The sequence below is a fragment of the Columba livia genome, chromosome 5 (genome assembly GCF_036013475.1).
Source record: "Columba livia isolate bColLiv1 breed racing homer chromosome 5, bColLiv1.pat.W.v2, whole genome shotgun sequence".
Taxonomy (NCBI): domain Eukaryota; kingdom Metazoa; phylum Chordata; class Aves; order Columbiformes; family Columbidae; genus Columba; species Columba livia.
Genome location: NC_088606.1, coordinates 54,666,468 through 54,687,374, shown reverse-complemented (window position 1 = coordinate 54,687,374; position 20,907 = coordinate 54,666,468). Strand labels below are relative to the sequence as shown.

At 36.0% G+C, this 20,907-nt stretch overlaps 1 protein-coding gene and 1 long non-coding RNA gene across 4 annotated transcripts in view; one reads left to right on the top strand and one right to left on the bottom strand.

The window, feature by feature from the left end:
- NUCB2 (nucleobindin 2) overlaps positions 1 to 20,907 on the top strand; it is a 28,744-nt gene that overhangs the window by 979 nt on the left and 6,858 nt on the right. For all 3 annotated transcript variants that reach the window (XM_065066143.1, XM_065066144.1, XM_065066145.1), the window contains exons 2-9: positions 9,186 to 9,329; positions 9,961 to 10,068; positions 11,363 to 11,489; positions 14,108 to 14,211; positions 15,523 to 15,708; positions 16,285 to 16,375; positions 17,888 to 17,946; positions 19,841 to 19,933. In XM_065066143.1, the coding sequence (XP_064922215.1) occupies positions 9,186 to 9,329; positions 9,961 to 10,068; positions 11,363 to 11,489; positions 14,108 to 14,211; positions 15,523 to 15,708; positions 16,285 to 16,375; positions 17,888 to 17,946; positions 19,841 to 19,933 (912 nt within the window). The remainder of the gene's footprint in view (positions 1 to 9,185; positions 9,330 to 9,960; positions 10,069 to 11,362; positions 11,490 to 14,107; positions 14,212 to 15,522; positions 15,709 to 16,284; positions 16,376 to 17,887; positions 17,947 to 19,840; positions 19,934 to 20,907) is intronic.
- LOC110365622 (uncharacterized) lies at positions 2,807 to 16,802 on the bottom strand. Its single transcript, XR_002425288.2, has 3 exons — positions 16,666 to 16,802; positions 16,426 to 16,492; positions 2,807 to 2,940 (listed from the first exon to the last, which is right to left on the bottom strand). It is a non-coding gene; the product is annotated as an uncharacterized LOC110365622 (long non-coding RNA).

Sequence of the window (20,907 nt, the reverse complement as noted above, 5' to 3'; positions counted from 1 at the left end):
AACATGGCCATAGAGAGGTAACTTTCTCCTCTCCCCCCAAAAAAAAAAAAAAAAAGAGGCATGGCTATGGTTTTCGAAAGAGTTCATGTTTGGCAACACTTTTTAGTCAGCCTGTAGGACGAAAAGGTTCTGATGTTTGAGTTGTAAGTATTTGCTGTGGAGAAATAACGTCCAGCATTTTCAAAATTAGGTCATCACACTAACAGCTATGGAGCACAAGTACACCACACTATCGAGTTCAGTGTGGAGGTTTGCTTTGGGTTTTGTTTGTTATCTTGTTTTCTCACACTGAAGAAAAGGCCTGTAGTTGATTCAGTCAGTGTTGGTGCAGTTCTACCCTGAGTTCTGAAGTTGTGGTCCCTCTCAACTAAACAGAGCAACACGGGAAAGATTCCTACTCTGAAGACTGCATAGGAGATGAAAAGCCACTCAAAAATAGCTTGAAATCAGGTTCTGTTGTAACCTTTACGGGCTTCTGCTTAAGACTCACAAAAGGTTTGTGGGAGAAGCCTACATTTCTGTGAGCTCTTAAGATCCACTTGTATTTCTTACTGTCACATTTCTTGGTGTCTTAGCATGATGGTCTTGTACGGTCACAGTGCAAGATCCACCATGGACCACAAATTATTACCCTGATTACATACAGTACCTCCTAACTGTGATTAAGTGTTTTCCCTTTTTTGCTACTGTAATCTTTTGGATGGTGGCAGTATTTTATTCTAGAATAGGCAAGATTTTAAAAAGTGATAACATAAGTCTGTCTTTAAACACATTACATCGTAGTAGAACAATGTGAATCTCATTCACTTCTAACCAAAATAATTAACATTAAAAAAGAGGAAAACAAAATGATAAATTAATATTGCCCATTGTGTCTGCTTAAAACTTCCATTAGCTATAGCCTGCAAGGGCATCTAATACAGGCATCTGATGTAAATTTGTTTGTAACTTGATGCTGTGATACAGCTTGAGATACCATTTTTTTGTATCTGAAATTATATTCAGAAAACCCCATCAACCAAATAAAAACTAGTCAAAACCAACAAAAAATAATAACTTTTTAGTAATACTAAGTAGAAGTTTCCGTAACATGTTGTGTAGTAACGGTAGTACTGCTGAACATAAACTGTTGGTTCTTATAAGCCAAGTTAAAGGGTTTTTGTCAGAAGCTGTCCGCAAGTGATATATATGTAACTGGAATTGTAATCATGAAAGGAGAGAGCAGTAGTTCTCTGAGATAATAAAAAATCTAAAATATTATTATATTGACTCAAATGTCAGAGGTATGAAAATATTGACCCATGCTTCTAGTGATATACTGACTAAACAAATGCACTTTACAAAAGAAAGATAAAATCCTTTACTGTTAAGGTAAAAGCCCATATCAGTGCTGCCTTGATTTGAACTCCTGTGCAACAAAGGTGTTTATCTGGTGAGCTATTGTGCTCTTGTCTATTTGATTGCTTGGTAAGCAGAGGAGATATCTGTGAAGTTCCTATTAGAGACATAGTAGAGACAAGCCTTCTGGGTAGGGATATGCTTCTGTGTGGCTAAAACCGTGGCCAGGCACCTAAGCCACATTGAAGGAAATCAGAGGCAAAATTCATGTTAATTTCAACAGTTTTTACTCTTAAAGGCTGTACATGATTTGACAGTCAGAAGAATGAAAGAATCTGCATCTTATTCAAAGCATTTAAATCATATTCAGTTGTAAATATTCTTTATCACAAGTAATTCAGGAAATATGTAGACCCTTCTCATTATTACATTTATCATACTTTATAAAACAAGAGTAGGACATTTATGCGTATTTGGATTCCTAAGCAATGGGAATTGGCAAATTATGGAAATAAATATCATTAGGTAGCTATCATTAGGTGCCTAAATATTTTAAAATCATTAAACCATATAATTAGATCTAGCTTTATTCTTGTTAACTATTTTGTATTTTCTGTCCAAAGGGGGAAATAAAGTACCTTGAAGTCCTGGGACATTTGGGGTTTATTTCACCATCGTCATGTGTTGTCGACTAGAGCAAAATGCATATTTGTAGAATAATTGAAATACTTTTTGATTTGAGATTAGGGTTTGAGCAAATACTTTGGTTGCATGTAGTAGCATATTTGAAACGAGGTTCCTTTTACACCAGCACTGACAAAAGTGCTGTTTGCATTTATGAAAATTATTTTGTGAGATTCCAGGTGTGCTGTTGTATTTTGTTCTGTATGGGAACTGAACTCATAATACAGGAAGTTATATTTGTAGTGGTTTTTTTTTTTTTTTTTGTTTTTTAATTTGCTTTTAAAGTTGATGAGTTTTATCAAGTAGGCATTGAATTCAATACAAGTTTTTGCTTGAGTATTGGCTTCTTAATTTTCTTTTGAGCCAGCTTTATTGGAAAGAATTGATGAAATAATCCAAGTTTATTTTAAAAAACAACTAATATTTCAGCATTCTTCAGTTAGTAAGGTAGCTTTGTAAACACTAGTATTTGTTTTTCTGAAACGATGACAGAGAAGCTGCTTAGAGGCAGGTAGTATTACAAATATGCGTGTGGTTTTTTTGCGTGTGTGTGTGCAGGTTTTTAAATATTGAACCATTAACATTGCAACAAGAAGAAAAAAGAGTTTTATTTTCAAACTTTACTTATGACAGAGCTAAGCACATGTAGCAGCAGCCGTTTGTTTTGCTTCTATGCCGTCTTTATTCCTGAATGGACAGTTGCGTTGTAAGTAGTACTTGCTTCTTACCCACTTGAGCATTCATAGTTTGTGTTACTATAAAGTATCCCCCAGCATTTGGGTGACTCATTTCATAAAACAGCTGAAATGTATTTTTTTAAAAAAGGTTCTATCAGCAAATGTTGTACCACACGCAGTTGAGGCATGCTGTCTTTTCTGAGAAGCTGAAAAAAGAAACTGTTCTATCAGCCAAATTGAACTGTAAAGACAACAAAGCAGATAAAGAAAAATGTAACAAATACAAATCAAAAGAAAATAATGTAAGCAAAATAAACAGTATGAGAAGAAAGGATTCTACTGCTGTTATGTACTTAAATAATACTGTTTTATATAAAACTATATTTAAGTACAGTATTAAAATGCTACTTGAAAAAACAAAGTCTCCTGGTGCAGAGAACTGAGTGGTATGTACTCTAACAAAAGGTTAGGACACCATGGCCAAGTTGAAACCTGTTGGATATTGGCTAGAAAAAAAGAAGCAACATCTGTATCATGGTGTTAATGGGCGACTTTGACAGAAGATAAAAAATGCTTAAAGCGTAATGAAACCGTAGCTGCTTGTGTTGGGTGGGACATTTACTGAAAGAACAAAGAGGGAAAAATGATGCTTGCATATTAACTTTTAAAAGAATGGGTTCTCATTTGAGAAGAAAAGTATGCAAGTGTTTCTGTATTTCAAAAGATAACTTGTAAAGGGAAAACTAGTGCAGGTTGTAGCCACTTCCCCATTTGCATCATTTCGTGCTCATGTCTTTGATGAAAAAAGCTATATGTGGAGGACTGGTGACCTAGTGAAAAGAGATCTTCACCACTACCAGAAGTTTAGGTTAGCATCTTGAGCTGCAACAGATTTTCACACTTGCTTCTCAAAATTCTTGCCACATTTTATTTATGCTAATTCTACTTTAAGTCCTGGACTGACATTGTGAAGAAGATGCATTAACTATAGATTAATTGACTTTCATTGTTGGTTAAGGTACGATAGCTCACTGTGTCTGTGCAGCAAGTCCTCCTGAAAGAACAGGGAGGAACTGATAATTCAGGTGTTTGCAAACAGAAAATATGGCAGAAGACTAATGTGTTTCTGCCTAATTTCAAACATTTAATGTATTTTTAAAAAGATTTTGCGAGCTAATCAATTTATATATTTGCAAATAATTTTTAAAGAAATGGAAAAACCCATGGAATTAAACATTCTCTAAGCTGTGAATATATGGACAGGTATATCACTGTTTCAGAGAGGTGAAAAGAGATTCAAGATGCTAGATGGCTAACTTAGACTGCTGAAGGAGTGCTTTATATAGGTCAGATGCATTTGTAATATTCCCATTCTAGTACTGATGCTGTAATATTCTTAGAAAGATAAAGATCTGTAGATTTTTTTTTTTTTTTTTAAATGAGTTTGGCAAGTGCAAATGTGCAATATGGCATTTACAATGTTGTGCTTTCTTGCTTTGTAATCGTCCACTGAGCTTCTACGTGTGCAGACACTATGCACTATATGCACTGATAATCAGGATATGGTTTTGCCTGTCTCAATTTTAGAAAATTTGACATTGGGTGTTACTTGCTAGGAAGGTGGTGGAAATATCCATACCAGTATTATGTTGATTTCTGGGCAATAGGTGTTAAGGTAATGAAAAGTGAATGTTCAGGTCTGTATTATAAACATCTGGCAGTTGTGTAAACTAAGTGTGCTAAAGCCATGTTTAGCTGCTTGTGTTAATGTTGCTAGAACAAACTTTAGAAGCTGCATTTGGTACTTATCTTTCAAAGCCCATAACTCTTTATAATTTGAATGTCTGGTCCTGTTCCACTGAAGTGATAGGAATTTGTGATTGACTTTAGTGGGATCAAGATCGAGGTTGCTGGCAGACAGCCTACTTTTCTGATTGTATTTTTCTGTTCATGCAAGTACATTGGTGACTCTATTTTCTGCTGAGTCTCTCATTCTCTTGGCACTCACTCTGGGTTTTTTTAGAATACTTTATGCTTAGAGAAGTTTTTATTTTTCATTTTCTCTGAAAGCTTAGGATATTGGCTTTGTTTAAAAACTACAATATTGGTCAGTTTTAAAGCACTACTTTTATGATTAGTTCTCTTTATGTATTACAAGAAGAAATGTTTGTTTATCCCTCTGGGAAAGATGAGATTGATTTCTGATACAAGCAGATTAGAGTTGTGCTAGCTTTTCAGCTAGGTGGGCTACGTGTCTCTGACTAAAGTAACTAAATTTCCAGATGACAGTTGTAACATTAGGTGTTTCTGTCTGTCTCTAAGAAAGTAACCAGTCAGCTGGGCAGATTCATGACAATTTATATTTCTATTAAGCTATATAGCAGTGGTAAGATAAGTAAAATAAAAGGCTTAAGTGACACACCCATGGCAGGGCATGAGGATGTATGCTGTGCATTATGTACCGGGGATGACAATGACCAGGTTGACACTGCTTCTCGTCTGTAGCGCTGTGATTGTCTATTGCCTTGGTAGCTCCTAGTCCATACAGAAGAAACCACATCTCTATGTGAGACACATAGGTTCGCCCTACAAAGGCTGGGAAGAGATGGGCATTCAGGGACGTGTTTCTCAAAAGTCAAGAACTCTTAAATGCAGCTGGTAACAGGCTGAGAGCAGGACAAACTTAATAGTAAAGTGTTTAGTGGAACAAAACCTGGAACCCTAGTTTTCCTTTCATCCTGCCTCTTGTCACTCTTCCCTCTAGTTGCTGCATTTGAGATTCATGCTGAGGTTTTTTTTGCAGCTGATTAATCTTAGAATTTGCAGTGGACCTGGTTTCTATCTTCTAGTATGTGTCAGAGTAGAATGTGCTCAGTGACTCAGTTGTGACTGTCACACTCTAAAGGCTGATGCATGTCTTAGTCACCTTCTTTTACTAAGGGCATTTTGATTAGTATTGTCTTGGACTAATAGATACCTAAATACACTAACTCTGTCTTCACTTAGTAATTATTTTTTATTCTAATAAATGTATTTCTAATTTGCTTGTTTCAGCACAGATTGTGTAAACAGTTGGGTTCCTCAAAATACTATTGAGAGTCCTGTGTTAAGCATAGCAGTCTACAAAGTCAGCTCCAACGATAGAGATATTTTTTTGCTTATTCATTTTGGTCTTCTCTGCTACGGGTGGATTTTTGACCTGTTTTGTCGAAAGGGCTACAATAAAAACACCATATGCACAACCTGAAACAAAACTGCCTGATGGACAGTAGATAGCTTTCTTTTCAGAGCAGCTTATTATATCAAATAGATGTGAAGAACATATTGTTATATCATCCAGTCCTTTCCATTATGTATGACAGCATCTAATTACAAAGGTTGGTATTTCCAAGGGAACCCAAACTGCCCATGAGCACAAAAGAAAGCGAGCAGACCCAATGACTCTTTGTTTGATTAGGATTTTTGATAGATAAGCTCTCCTGACTGCTGCAGAGGTGGTTTAAGATTATATAGCTTCAGTTGCCCATTCCAAATCTGCTGTACATTAGTGCTCTCTCTTATGAGGTCTGGCAGACCAACACGGTTGCTTATACCTCAGTTGTTTCAGTTCAGCATAGACATTTTATGTATCAGGTTTCCTGAGTAGCAAGGAAAGAAATCCTAAAAATTGAAAGGTGTACCCCCCTTCAGCCCTAGCTGCTAATCTCCATCTCCACAATTATTCATGTTACTAGACATTGTTGGTCAGCAGCTTAAAAAAAAGACTGTTTATGTCTTTTAAATGGATCAAAGAGCAATTACTACTGTTGAAAGTCTTGGCTTTGGTACTTGCTGTAGGCAAAGAATGAGTCAGTGCCATAACTACAGCTACCACTCTAGTTTCTGGCTTCTCTGCCACGGTTCATCTCACTACATGACGTGTTGGTCTCACAGGAAATGAGCATGCTCAAATAATAGACACATATAGAATCATAGAATCATTTCAGTTGGAAGAAACCCTCAGGATCGTGGAGTCCAACCATAACGTAACCTGACTCTAGCACTGTTTACACACCTTACATAACTAGAGTGGTTTATAATACAATTCAATTATTTTTTTTCTATAATTTTGTATATATGAAAATATTTAAGTTGGGAAAATATTAATCTCCCAGGGGTCCAAATTTTTAGCATTATCAGAAGCTACTGTTTCTTTAAATTAATATTTCAAACATACATAACCTTCTAAAAATAAACAGTTCTAAAAATGCTGAGAGTATAGTTAGTATAAACTTAATAAGTCTTTTGCTTTTATTAGTTTTGGTTTATATCCATTGCATACTTAAGACCTTTCACTTATCAGTTTACAAGAGTGCCCCATTCCTACTCTGCTAGAATTTCAGCAAAGTGGATTTTTAGTTTACCTGTAAAGTTTTCTACTGTGATGCTCTATGTTTAGAGAACTTATTGCCCAGGCTATTCATCCAGAATCTTTCAAAGTAGATTTTGAGATTCAGTTCTCTCATTTTCTTTTATTAAATACACTTAGTTGACAGATACTGAATTAAGTGTTTGCCTTAATTTTACTTTCTTTGCTGTTTTTTTCATCTGAGAAGGAAAGTACAGTGACTTCCTCACAACTGTATCTCAATCTGCTTTGGAAGTGAACCACCACCTTGCAAATATTCTCAGTCCTACATATATAATTTATAAACCTTTCTTGTTAAGAAATAATGCTCTGATAATATCTGTAGCATAGTTTAGGCCTCCTAAGGTTCTTCTATTTCAAATGACTGACAGAAGTACTGACATTGAATCTAATGTGCTTAATGTGGCAGCAACAATAGCTCCTGCTATCCGTTCTGGTAGTGATCAGATGTTAGTCATATTTTAAATGAAGGTAACAGGTATTTTCTACAAATGAGCAGAATCCATTTAGGCTTTTTTTGCTGAAGATGTCCTTAGGAAAAAACAGTTTCAGAGAATTCTTGTCATTCTTGAGCCTTTGACATATAAACCAAAAAATAGGTAGGTAGATACATTTTTATCTCCAGCTATTCCTTCGTTCCCAACAAAAGAAAGAATATCTCTGCATAGCTTGTGTGCATTTCCCATGTTTTTTTCTTAAAAAGAGTGCTTTCTTTTACGTAATACTTACATGAATAAAGGGTGTCAACAATGCTTAATATTAAGTAGCTGCTGTTATCTACGTTTGTTGCCTTAGTAAAGGGGCAGCTTAATTCAAGCAAAACTAATGCTATCCAGTACCAGAGCATGTACTCAGGAAAACCGGCACTGATACCATAATTACATCTTGTTCCTTTCCCCCCCCCCCCCCCCCCAAAAAAAACTAAGGATTTGCTGCTGGTGGACGTAGGTACTTTTGACAGACTTGCATGATTAGTTAAAGCACTTGTACAGAAATTCTCCTTGTGGCAGGTATACTTGAGATTTCTTTGACTTCCCATTTTTCAAATGTTATGTCTTTTTCTTTGACATATCTAAAATAAGGCAGTATTGGACTGGTAACTTTCCCTTTCCAGGAGGTGGTTTACATTACTAACCTAACATTGGAGTTTGCTCAAGCTTTTTTCTAGAATATCCAGAGACTGTGAACTGTCATAAGCTGAATTGGCTGAATTGTCTCAAGAGCCTGACTTTGCTGTTGGATGCTGGATTACTGTAGTTACTTTTTTAGCTTGATTTCCTGTTTAAGTATTCCATCTTATCAGTTTCTAAATGAACTGAGCTTTTTAAACCAAATTTGATAGAGGGGGTGAAGACAGAGGTCAGTAACTCCCAAAGTGCTCAGTGCTCATCAAACTATGTGGGAGTTAGCCCCATATGAAGCACCAAAGAAAGTATAGGGGAGACTGGCTTAATAAAACCCCAGCCTCAGCCACAATTTCAGGTGATGTGAACACTTTTATTATGAGTCTCTGTCAACTTGAAATACAGATATAACATGAATTGAAAAATATTTTTCCTGTAAATAAATTTTGGAGGGGATCCTGACTCCAAATTAGGCAAACTACTCCATTGCTGAAACACAAAAACTATTGGCATTACTACACTAAAATCTGATTGAGTGTCCATTTTTATCTTTAGAAGTTTGCCAATAACTTCAGCAAAGACATGATCAAAGTAGGAACATCAGTCTTAATTATGCAAGACTTGGCCATTCTAAACAAGTATCTGAACACTGGGGGTTCCCATCTGTACTGTGGAGCCATTGATAATACCACAACATGTTAAAAACCTCTCACCATTTACAGTGCAACTTCAGTTTGCCACACAACTGTAAAATAATCTGAGGAAATCTGGTTCTGTACTAGTGGCCTTTACAAATTAAAGCTGTATTCTGTGAGTTTTAGTATTCCTTGAGAGCAGTAGAACACATGAGAAGTGGGTTATTACAGGTATCTATGTAGGAACGTCAAAAAAGTCTAATCAGTACAGTACAATAACATTATTTATGTTAATTTTTGTGACTTGGTCTCATTTCAGATGAAGTGGCTACCTGTCCTGCCCCAGCAGTGTATTTTGCTGATGACATGTCTCCTAATGGTCTTGGAAGCTGTACCTATAGATATAGATAAGACAAAAGTCAAAGGAGAAGGCCATGTAGAAGGAGAGAAGGTAGAAAATCCAGTAAGTGTAATGAAATTTATCTATTTTTCCTAATTGTTAGTAATCTGGCTATAGCAAACTGCCTTCCTGAAATTCAGATGTTCTTTACTGGAACTGCTTGCAGGAAGGAAACTGATATTAATCATTATTTTCATATACTCTACCATCTACTATAGTGAGGTTCCATCTAAATGTGTTTTCTTTCATTTTTTTTCCATGAGCTGCTAAAGGTGAGGTGGCACATAGAAGGAATTCCCCAGCTTCCGAGAGGAAGAGCTGTTTACTGTTCCAGAGACTTTTTTTCAAGTGATTTGAGTGGTGGCTTAGGAAATTCCACTCAGTGATTCTGTTTGACTGTTTCAAATAGAACACAAATGAATAAATTGCACTTAAAAAAAACCACCCTATATTAACATGACAGATGCTTGTGTATGACATGGATTCCTAAACACTTTTCTCCTCATCAGTTGCTGAAACAAATAAATCATAAGAATAAGTTGTTATAGGGCAATGATGCAAATCAGAAAAAAATGAAGTGAGAGAGTATAATGTCTGTGGTGCTGAGATTTGAGTTTCAGTTTAATCCTTATATTTAAACAAAATGAAATGTTGGCAGTATATTCTTTTCTCAATTTTACACTATTTTTTGAAGGATACAGGACTTTATTATGATGAATATCTCAAGCAAGTAATAGATGTCTTGGAAACAGATAAGCATTTTAGGGAGAAACTCCAGACTGCTGACATAGAGGAAATAAAGGTAGGTACAAAAAAAAAAGTTAAGGTTAATTAAATCCATAATCATGAGCCATTTATGTTGTATTCTTTCTTTTCTTTTTACATACTCCTCTCAATTTTTGTGAGCTTAAATTTCCTTTCATTTTCATTTACTTAGGTATTTAACTCTTACTAAAACATTGTCTTTAGTCAAGGGACAGTAGAACTTTTGTTTGTTAAAGAATATCCCATAGCAATGTATACTTGAATGCATGGTTTCTGCCTTTTACTTATCTACTAAAAAGCTAGTTACAGACTCCATACAGGCAGGTGAACCTTAATGTACATCAAAACAACTGCAAGAATAGCTCTCACTCACTATTGTCTGCTGAGTAGTTTGGAATGCTGTTTTGAACAGAGGTATATCTGCCTTCTGAGATTAAGGTAGTATGTCACAAATGAATATGATGACATGAAAGAGAATTACAAGACAGTCAGATTTTAAAGTCTAGGGAAATCGAGGAGTTGTGCTCAAGGTAAAGTTAGTGTATATAGGAATAAACTAGACCTCTGGCTTTCTCCCTGTCCTTTCTTTTGTGCCAATCCACATAGCACTCTCTCCAAAACCTCACCACACTCTTGTCTTTTCTACTTTAGTTCCTGGCTCTAGGTGATGGCTGTTCTGCATTCCCCTTTATGAGCTAGAAATTCAGCAAGGGACAGGTAGGAAACAGTCTAAAGTGATGACAGACTTAAAAAGGAGATCCTGCCTTTGCATTTCCTTTAATATCTCATGTTGCCGTTGGCAGCTTTTGGCTTCTTTTTCTTCTGTGCTACACCTAGTGTAACCCTTGAAGGTTACTATCTGTTTCCAGATCCTGATAAGTATTCTTGCAATACACATTGGTGGCTGTTGCTGTGCTTGTACCTTTTCTCAAGTCCCACAGCCGTCATCAAGTGGATGAAGAACACAGCATTTTGTGTGTATCTCACAGTTCTTTTTAACTAATTCAAGAACATTTAATCAAGAAATTTGTCACTTCTTAAACATATTTAGCCATTGCCGCTTCAAGACCAAGCTTTTTCTCTTTAGAGAAGCAGAATGCTTAGATATTATATTTTTCAGAAAGCTTTTAGGATTCATCTATGTTTTTTATAACCATAGGCTTAAAAAAAAATAAGAATCTGCTCCTTGAAAAGATGTTGGTATTCTTATAGTGTGGGCTACAGTATTGCCAAAGACTGCCACTAGTCTACTGTCTTGCAGCTTGTGTCTTATGGGAATCCTAATGGCTACTTTCTTCTGGTTTTTATATACAACTTTTGTTTTTTGACAGAGTGGAAAACTAAGCAGGGAGCTTGATTTAGTGAGCCATCATGTGAGAACACGGCTGGATGAACTAAAACGACAAGAAGTAGCAAGATTAAGGATGTTAATTAAAGCTAAAATGGATTCTGTTCAAGGTAAGAATATAAAATTTAACTTGGTGAGTTAACAGACGGGATTGTGTTGGAGGGGTGCCCAAAGTCCCTCCGTTATGCATTCTTTGTTGTCAGCAATATTGACCGTAAGCTGGAAGTGAGTGTCCTTCCTGAGCTGGCCTGGGGCCAGTAAAGACCCATCTTTATAGGAAACTGGGAAGAAAAGTCTGTATTTTATAAATAAACTTAACTTGATTCTGGCAGTGGGTTTTTCAGATACTTTTAATCCCTTTTCAACCTATTTTTATTTTTGTAGATTTATGTTTTATAGATTGGTCACTGAGATCTTGTAATATAGTAGTACAACATGACATAGCTTTTCATGTCTTTACAAAGTAGAAAACTAATTGTTTTTTACAATCAGTTAAGACAAAAGTTTTCCTTTTTCTCTTTTTAGGCCTCCTTTCCACCAATTAGAGTTACTGCACAAATTTATAACAAAGAAAGATTTCAGTTTAGAAGAGTATTTTTCTTATTTTTGGCACAATTTTAAGCTCCTGAGTAAAGAACAACATTTGGAGTCACAAGAACTCTCCATAGCATTTTCTTAATTGCTAATGAAATCCTACAAACTCAGACCATTTCTTTTAATGAATAAAGTATACAGGTTTCTAATTATTCTGGTTGCTGTATGTTTGTGTGGGAAATGCTGTCCCTTTTTATTTCTTACTACTGAAGCATTTTTAAAGTTCACGCTTAGCACTAATTCTGTAAATTTCTTATTAGTGGTTTCTTTTTGGAGAGAATTAGTTGTTCATAAACAAAGATCCTAATGATGGACTGCGTGATCTTGTTTCTGAATTGCTGCTCCTTGCAAAAAGCTCTAATACAAAAATCATAATTTGCCTACGCAGATTATTTTATTATTAGAAGCCTTTGCAAGTTATGGGGAGAAATCCTACTAAAAAAGCATGCTTTAGAAAAAATAAGTCCCCCCCAACAGATCGTATGTGTTACAGTATCAGTGTGAGATCTTACATTTGGGAAATAACAAGAACAGATTATTCTGGTTCAAAATATTCAGATGGCTACTAAGATGTGAAAACCTCAGGAGTGAAAAAATATTGATTAAGGTTTATAATCAGCCCAGCCAGTGAGTACTTCACATCACATACAACAACTATGGCCAGATTATCTATAAAATACAGCCGCATAATGTACACCTAGGCAACATCTTGGAACATGTGCAAAAGAGCATTCTATAGTAAGAGCAGGCAGAGCTGTTTGCTCTCCTTTTATTTTTTATGTTAATCTTTTCCCTGGAACACCACTTAACATCTTAGTCTTCTCCCTGATCTAAAAAAATAAAAAGCACAAAGCACTCCTGTATTCTTTCCTCTCAAATGGATCAGGTTTGAAAAAAACAGGCTGGAGATTATATTCTGTATATATTCAGTCCTGATCCAGATGTGTTTTTAAACATTTTCACCAAGATCCAACTAGACTGATCAGTATAGGACAGAAGAATGTTAGGGATTTGGTCTCCGGTAATACAGTAATGTGGCAAGTAAATAACTGTTAAATAGAATTAGTCTTTTCCCATAAGTATGGAAAGAAAATGGGTTTGGGGGTTGTTTTTTGCCTTTTTATAAAGCCTTAAAGCGACTTCTAAACATCTTTCAAAAACAGGCTTAGCCGCACGTGTTTCATCAGAAATTATGATCTCACCAGGGAGGAATGATGCTTGAAATCTGCACCAGCCAGCATTTGCCATTTTGTGTTAATGCAAACACAGCATTGAGTGTAAGACAGTTTACCAAAGAATGACATGTTCAAAATTGTGTTTTCCAGGGTTTTTTTTAAACAAATGAAATCTTCTTTGCTAAGCAACCTAGTAAAATCTTGTCAAAATTGTTATACATAACATATCAAAGTGTATGCTGCTTAAGATAGCATTATTATCTAGAATTAGCAGTCAGAAACCATGGTAACATCTAGGAAAGCCTGTTGTAGAAACGTGTTTTGTTGTTAGTGCATTGTGTATTTGGTATTGTTCCTGTCATAAGGAAGAGAGAAATGTTTTCAGCTTTTAGACACAGGACCTGACTCTCCACTGTCTTGTACTTGCATTTTGAACAAATGGAATTTGAATATCTACTTGTCTGATTTGATATAATTTTACACCATATTGTACATACATTTTTGGGCAGACATAAGTCATTTGCAAAATGCACAGGGCAACAGAAGAGTCAGACTTCTCCTAGTTCAGTGAAGAGGTGCAGGTTTTTAGCTTTGATACTGCAACTATCTCATTTATATAAAAGAGAATAAAATGTTTTTCTTATTCTGTGAAGCTCAAATTGATTGTAGTTTTCTTTGCTGAAACACATGCCTTAATTCATGAATGTTAAATTATTGTGTTCAATGCTACGCTGACACATCATAGTGGAAAATTGCTATCAAGTTCATCAGTCGTCTTCAGGAAAAGCAATTTTAGAAGTGTTGCTATAGTTTCTTCCAAAAGTGAAAAAATTATCCAGTCCTCAGGGAGCCTCAGGTACTTACAAGGCACAAGCTCCCATAAGAAAGTATTAAACTTCCTGATCTTGCTTGATTTCAAACTTATTCTAATGTTTTACATTTGTACCTTGTTCTTTCAGACACTGGCTTAGACCATCAGGCTCTCCTTAAACAGTTTGAGCACCTGAACCATCAGAATCCTGACACGTTCGAACCTAAAGACTTAGATATGTTGATCAAAGCAGTGAGTGCTACTATGACATTTTTTTTTGTATTAATTATTATGCTTTTTTTCTCTGGTAAAGGCAAATCCTTTTATATATACCACTTTTTAAATATAAATGATATGCAGTTTTCAGAGAAAAGTCAGTTGTCTCCATTGCACGCTTGAAAACTTTTGCCATCGTGCTTTATGCTGAAGAGCCCGTCAATTTTGAAGTGACATCTTAACAGGACTTCCATTCATGTGCCAGTACAAACAACTTTGGGAATAAAATACTCCTTTCTGGAAGCCTTTAAATTAAATACCATCTTGATAGGAGTACATTTTTCCCAAGTATATTTTCTGATTTCTATTTCTAAATTATTTAGGTGTCTCACAAATAAACTAGCCATTTGAAATTTTGGGATCTACTATTATATATATATCAAGCTGCAAAACCACAGCAGAGTAAAATTTAAGATGTCCATATTAGAAATTGCAAATGCTGGGCATGGTATTCAAGTATTTAGCAGATTCAGTACTAATCAAAGGTGTGGGGTTTTTTTCAGTGCATGTTTATTAAGGAGATGCAGTTAAATGAAGCACAGCACAGCTGTTTTCAACTGCTGAAAAACATATGCTACCCAAGGGGAAAAAAAAGACTTTAATCTCAGATGTGCTTTAGAGAGCACTGCATGTCTGACATGAGAATTTGACAGAGTTTATATTTTCAAAATAAATTGGAATATAAGGCATATTTTAAGCTTTCTTTTATTTTTGTGGATTTTTTTTTACCCTTGGAAAATTTTGTCAGAAATTCTCCACTCACACCCTTTCTCTCCATATTTGTTGTGTTTTGGTGTTTTTTTTAATTTAATCTGTATTAAGCTACTGCAAACTAACTCCCATTATTAAGGAAGGCACTTTTAAATGAAACTGTAGGATAAGCTACAAATGTTCTTATTCTGAAATAATCAAGGAGTTAATGGAACTATTTGAAGCTGCACTTCATTACTATGGGACTTGCTTAACTTTGAGTCAACTTACTATTAATTGATTGGAAAGGACACCTTGGTGCCTTCTTACAGTACTGTGTGGTTGCAAAAACTGTCTAGGTCTAGGAGCTGAGCCCTTGAAAATCAATTTGTGTGAAAATAACAAAGTGAAGAGAGACGTTTCTGCATCACTGCCACGTAAAAGGAAACCCCAGACTAGTCTATCTCATATTTGAAAGGAGAATGGCAATATGGCCAACCTTGCCCACAGATCTGAACAATACAGTGTTTTTAATGTCATGTGTGTGAGCATAATCATGTGGCGTAATCGTATGTTTACATATATGTATATTTTTAGGCCACAAGTGACCTGGAAAACTATGATAAGACTCGCCATGAGGAGTTTAAGAAATATGAGATGATGAAAGAACATGAGAGGAGAGAGTATTTAAAAACACTGGATGAAGAAAAGAGGCAGCGAGAAGAATCCAAATTTGAGGAGATGAAGAAAAAACATGGAGATCACCCTAAAGTTCACCATCCCGTAAGGCCATAATCTTTTCTTGAATGATTGGGTGAAAACTTTCCAGAGAGAAAAAGCTAATAAAGAGAAGGGTGTCTCTTGTTTGTTCTCAGCATTTGCATCTTCTGATTGACATGGGAGCTGAGTGTGGGAACAACGCTGAGAGCATTACAAAACCCACTATGTATACCCTTGTTTTTTTCTGCACAAGTATGCTATTTGCTGGCAGAATTATTTTTTACTAAAGAAGCTAAAACTCATAAGAAGCTAGAATGGTATTAAAATCTGTAGGGATGCCTTCATGAGATGCCTGGCCTGCAAGAAACTGCATCACAGTACCATTTGCTCCAGAAAAGGCAAAATTTAACTCCCTTCAGCCGTTGTTTCTGGACATGTGTGGCATGACTGATTATTATAGGTGTTCCTTTCCACAGAATGCGCATTTCCTTGACACTCCCTCTTTCCCTGGGCCTTTCTGTCTTATGAAAGTATTAGGCATTGCAACATGACTAATTAGAAAACAAACCCTTTCAGAGAAACTGTAATAGTTATACTTAGTCATTTTTTCAATAGTTTTTCTTTGTAACCAATCCATAGGGAAGCAAAGATCAACTGAAAGAGGTGTGGGAAGAAGCAGATGGACTAGATCCTAATGAATTTGACCCCAAAACATTTTTCAAATTACACGGTAAGAGGTTTAGTTTAATTTCATGAACAAGTGAAGTGACTTTCTGTTACCTTCTGCTAAGGGCAGGTTTGTCTTATGCTATGATGGAGTCATATACCTCAAGCAATTTGGATAAATCTGTAGAGGAAAAAAAATGTTATTGCTTGTAAGTTTACTGCAAAGTTTTAAATGAGATTTAAAAGTTAAAAACAGAGTTTTGTTTAACTACTTATAAAATCATGCAGCCAGTAGTGATTCCTCAGGCAAATATGGATACTTAAAGGGCTATCCATATCTGTAACTTTACTTACATACAGTGTGCTAGGAATAAATCCTCAGAGGTCTGTGTGAGAACATGTGCTTTCTCATCAGCTCTGCAGGTAAGTGCCAGAGAAGTGCAAAGCCTCTTCAGAAGTTGCAAGATTCCCTTTATAAAACAAAATCCAAAATGACTCCCAATCCTGCCTCTATATTTCTGAGCAGTGTGCAGCTAGAAACAGTAAAACAGCAGCAGACATGAGGATGCATCTCAATAGGCATTTTGCTTTAAATGTGATTATATAAATGTGTAACCTTATATTCTGACATTGTTAAATGCTTAATAATGAAGTAATAATGAAGTAATAATAATGAAGCAGATCTTGCCTATGAATGGTTGAACAGTATGTAGGATTTGACTACTCCCAAAGGTTGTAATTTAACTGAAGTGTTCTAGCTTGAGTCTGAACCTTTATCTTGGTTTATAAAATATATAAATTTGCGTTATAGCTATTAAACCTTATTTCTTCTTTTTAGAGAGATCTTGAAAGATCATTTTCTGAAAATTTTTGGTAGCTTTTTTGTGCAAATCTTACCAAAAGAGAAATAGCTGAAATAACCTTTTGCCTTACAGCTTAGTATATAAAAAACTTTGAAGCAACTAAACAAAAAGACTCCATAATAACACTCGTTTGAAGTAGACATTCTCTTTCAATTTCAGAGGTGGTATAACAATATTCAGAGTAGAATGTAGGATAAAAGATGGTTTGTTAGTTATCAAGTATTCTCTTTGCTTTTGTCATTAGAAGTCATTTTACAGTGACCTCAAGTGCTGCATATTTATATAGATTTTCACAATTCTTTAGTTTTTTTGAAGAGTCGTACTATTGGTTAACAAAGTTTTTCTACAGATTTTTGTTGCTCCTGAACCTATTTACAAATGTAGTTGTTAAATTGGGACAACTGGTTTTCAGCAACATTTTTTAGCAAATGCACACTGTACTATCCTGTTGTAACCTATTTAAGTTTGCTAATCTAAGAAATAGAGAGATTGCTCCAGACTTGTCCAACTAACCAGCCAAAACCGGCAATACAGTTCAGCCAATGCTTGATAAAAACCTAAACAGAAAAATTGACCTTTGTAACTAGCATCTTGTTAAATGAAGTTTTTAATCTACATGGATGTGTATGCTGATTCTTACTTAACTCATAGAGAACTATTACATGTATTACTTTCTGTACATACTCAGCTTTTATTTTCAACACTTTTTGTAGATGTCAATAATGATGGTTTCCTGGATGAGCAAGAATTAGAAGCCCTGTTTACTAAAGAGGTAAAAAAAAGTTCAGATACTTAACTTGTTTCAGTAAATGGTTACAGGAATGTCTGTATTTTTTCCAAGTATATTTGGGGATTTTGGACTGCCAATTTGAATATTCATGCCAAGTTTTCTATATCCTTAGTGTTTCTATGAAAGTATAAAAACATATCAGCAGGGAGAATAAAGTAGTTGAAGCATAGGACTCACACCAGAGATCTACTGCTCATCTATTTCTCTACCACAGGCTTGTTTGACATTTTATTAATCTGCGGGATAGCTATACCTGTATAACTTGTGATGCAGAGAGCTGCACTCCTGCACTGGCTACATGCAGCCTGGTAGAGGTCCTGCAGCTGGGTAGCTGTGCTCATTCAGGGCTCATCAGCAAGTCACAGACTCACAGAATGTTAGAGATTGGAAGGGACCTTGGAAGATCATCTAGTCCAATCCCCCTGCCGAGGCAGGAACACCTAGATGAGGTTACACAGGAAGGCGTCCAGGCAGGTCTTGAATGCCTCCAGAGTAGGAGACTCCACAACCTCTCTGGGCAGCCTGTTCCAGTGCTCTGTCACCCTCACTGAGAAGAAGTTTCTTCTCAAATTTAAGTGGAACCTTTTGTGTTCCAGTTTGTATCCATTACCCCTTGTCCTATCACTGGTTGTCACCGGGAAGAGCTTGGCTCCATCCTCATGACACTCACCCTTTATATATTTGTAAACATTAATGAGGTCACCCCTCAGTCTCCTCTTGTCCAAGCTAAAGAGCCCCAGCTCCCTCAGCCTTTCCTCATAAGGGAGATGCTCCACTCCCAAGCCTTGTGGAGAGAAAAAGGATCATGCCTGTGCTAACTGGCTCAAAGCCAGCACGTTGTGGAAGTTGCTACAGAAATTTCAAATATTTTGTGTGTAGCTAATTTGGAGTTCATGTACATCTGATAAAGTAGACAGGCTCTTAGGTTCTTTGAGCCTTGGTTTGTTGTCTGTGAAAACACAAATATTAGTACTTCTTTGCCTCCCAGGGGAGTAATGATAGCAATATACTGAAATTCTACAGTGAAGGGAATTGCAGAATGAATAAGTAAATGAAAGGCCTTGGTCTTCATTTTCCCATTCAGAGATCCAGTACTGTGGCTGTCAATATCTAATCTTAGAATTTTTTCTGGATTTCATGAGTCGGGGAGGAAATGTGCTGTACAGTATATATAGAAGCTTATAAATTTAAACTACTGTAAATTTTTGAATAAATTAAATTTGCAAATACAGATTTCTAACAATACTTTGCCATAATCCCCTCTAATACAGTGAAGATATATGGCAGGCTTTTTTGACAGATTTGTCCCACCATTTTGCAGCTTTGTAGTTTGAAAACAAATACTTGAGGCCTTAAAATTACCTATGGCTAAGCAAGTGAAGACTAATGACTAAGAAAGCTGAGTAGAAGCAAATAAGCATGAACTCATCAGAAAGACAATGTGCAAGAAGAGAAGTGGACCATTAAATTAAGCAGTCAATTTGTCTTGTGATAACCTGAATGCCTACAGGTCAGCTGCATGCTCTGGTAAAAAAGCTGCTCTCTCCTGTTCCAGAAACCACGTGGAAGCTCTGCCTGCTTTGAAATAAATGTAGGATCAGACTGTGGATGCCGAGGTCTATTTTACTGTAGTGTTCACAGCACTGAATTACAAACAACCACATGAATTAGCTGAAAATTTAATTCTTAGCAAAGAAAGGTTCACTTGTTGCTTAAATACTGTGCTGAAAGAGAATTACACACACACTCTCATTCTGTTGGAAAAACACTGAACTCATGTTTTTAGCAACATCTTGCACTATGATTCCAAATACGCTCTGTCATTTGAACGAGTAGCCATTTTTCCGAACTAACATTTGCTGATTTTGAATTTCAGCTAGAAAAAGTATATGATCCCAAAAATGAAGAGGATGACATGGTTGAAATGGAAGAAGAAAGGCTGAGAATGAGAGAACACGTAATGAACGAGGTGGGACTGATGTTCAGTAGAGCTGCTGATTTCCTTCTGTGTTCAAGAAATACAGTTCTCCTAATATGAGGCTGTCCAAGAACAGCAGAAAGGGATGACCTGTAACACTGAATGCTGCTTGTGCTGGGATTCACATCAAGTTACAGTTCTCAAGCCCTGCCTCCATGTTCTGATGTAAATGCCTGCTGACTAGTTTTTATTTAAGAAATTCCGGAGAAGGAATTGTGCTGTAACCTCCATATTTTGCAGATACTGACATTCAATAGAAATTGCCCGTGAATTTTGCGTCAAACAGGAAAGACTCTAAATGTGTTTTTGCACTTGGCAAATGGCTAAGATTGAGGTGTGAGAAGAGAGAGTAAAGCAATGCCCTCTTTCATGTAGCTCACCTTTGTCCCTTCAGAAGAGGTTCAGAGCTCAAGTTGTCACCTATGACAGTGAATACCTTTACTAGTTCAGCTCAGGAGACAGGGAAGAGAATAGGATGTTTTGAACCACCATGTTTTTCATTTGTATCTTTTCTGTATTCAACTATATTCCCTAAGCTTGAGGAATGGAGCAAGCCTGGTCTTCTATTAGTCATACAGGGAAGCATTTCCTCCCTTCCCCTTAAAGGATTCTGACACAATTCAGTTGGGTTTTTTTTTACGCTTTAAAACCTCCCCATCCAACAGTGGATATTACTCTGACTCACAGTTACAAAATTATTACCAGAAAGCTACAAAACATTTTTCTCAAAAAAGTGATGCATGCCACTATTATAGTTGGGGCTGTGACCACAAAGAATGTTTCCAATGAAGCCAATGAATTTTTAAGTAAAATGTGAGGATGTAGTTTTATTTCCATTTTTGTTAAGCTATATAAGCTTGTGAGAGAAGTTTCCAAAAGGTGTTGCAGACACTCCCTTGAAAATGGGACAGTTTTAAAATGTTTATTTTTTTAAGATATTTGCATAATGAAATTAAATATTAAAT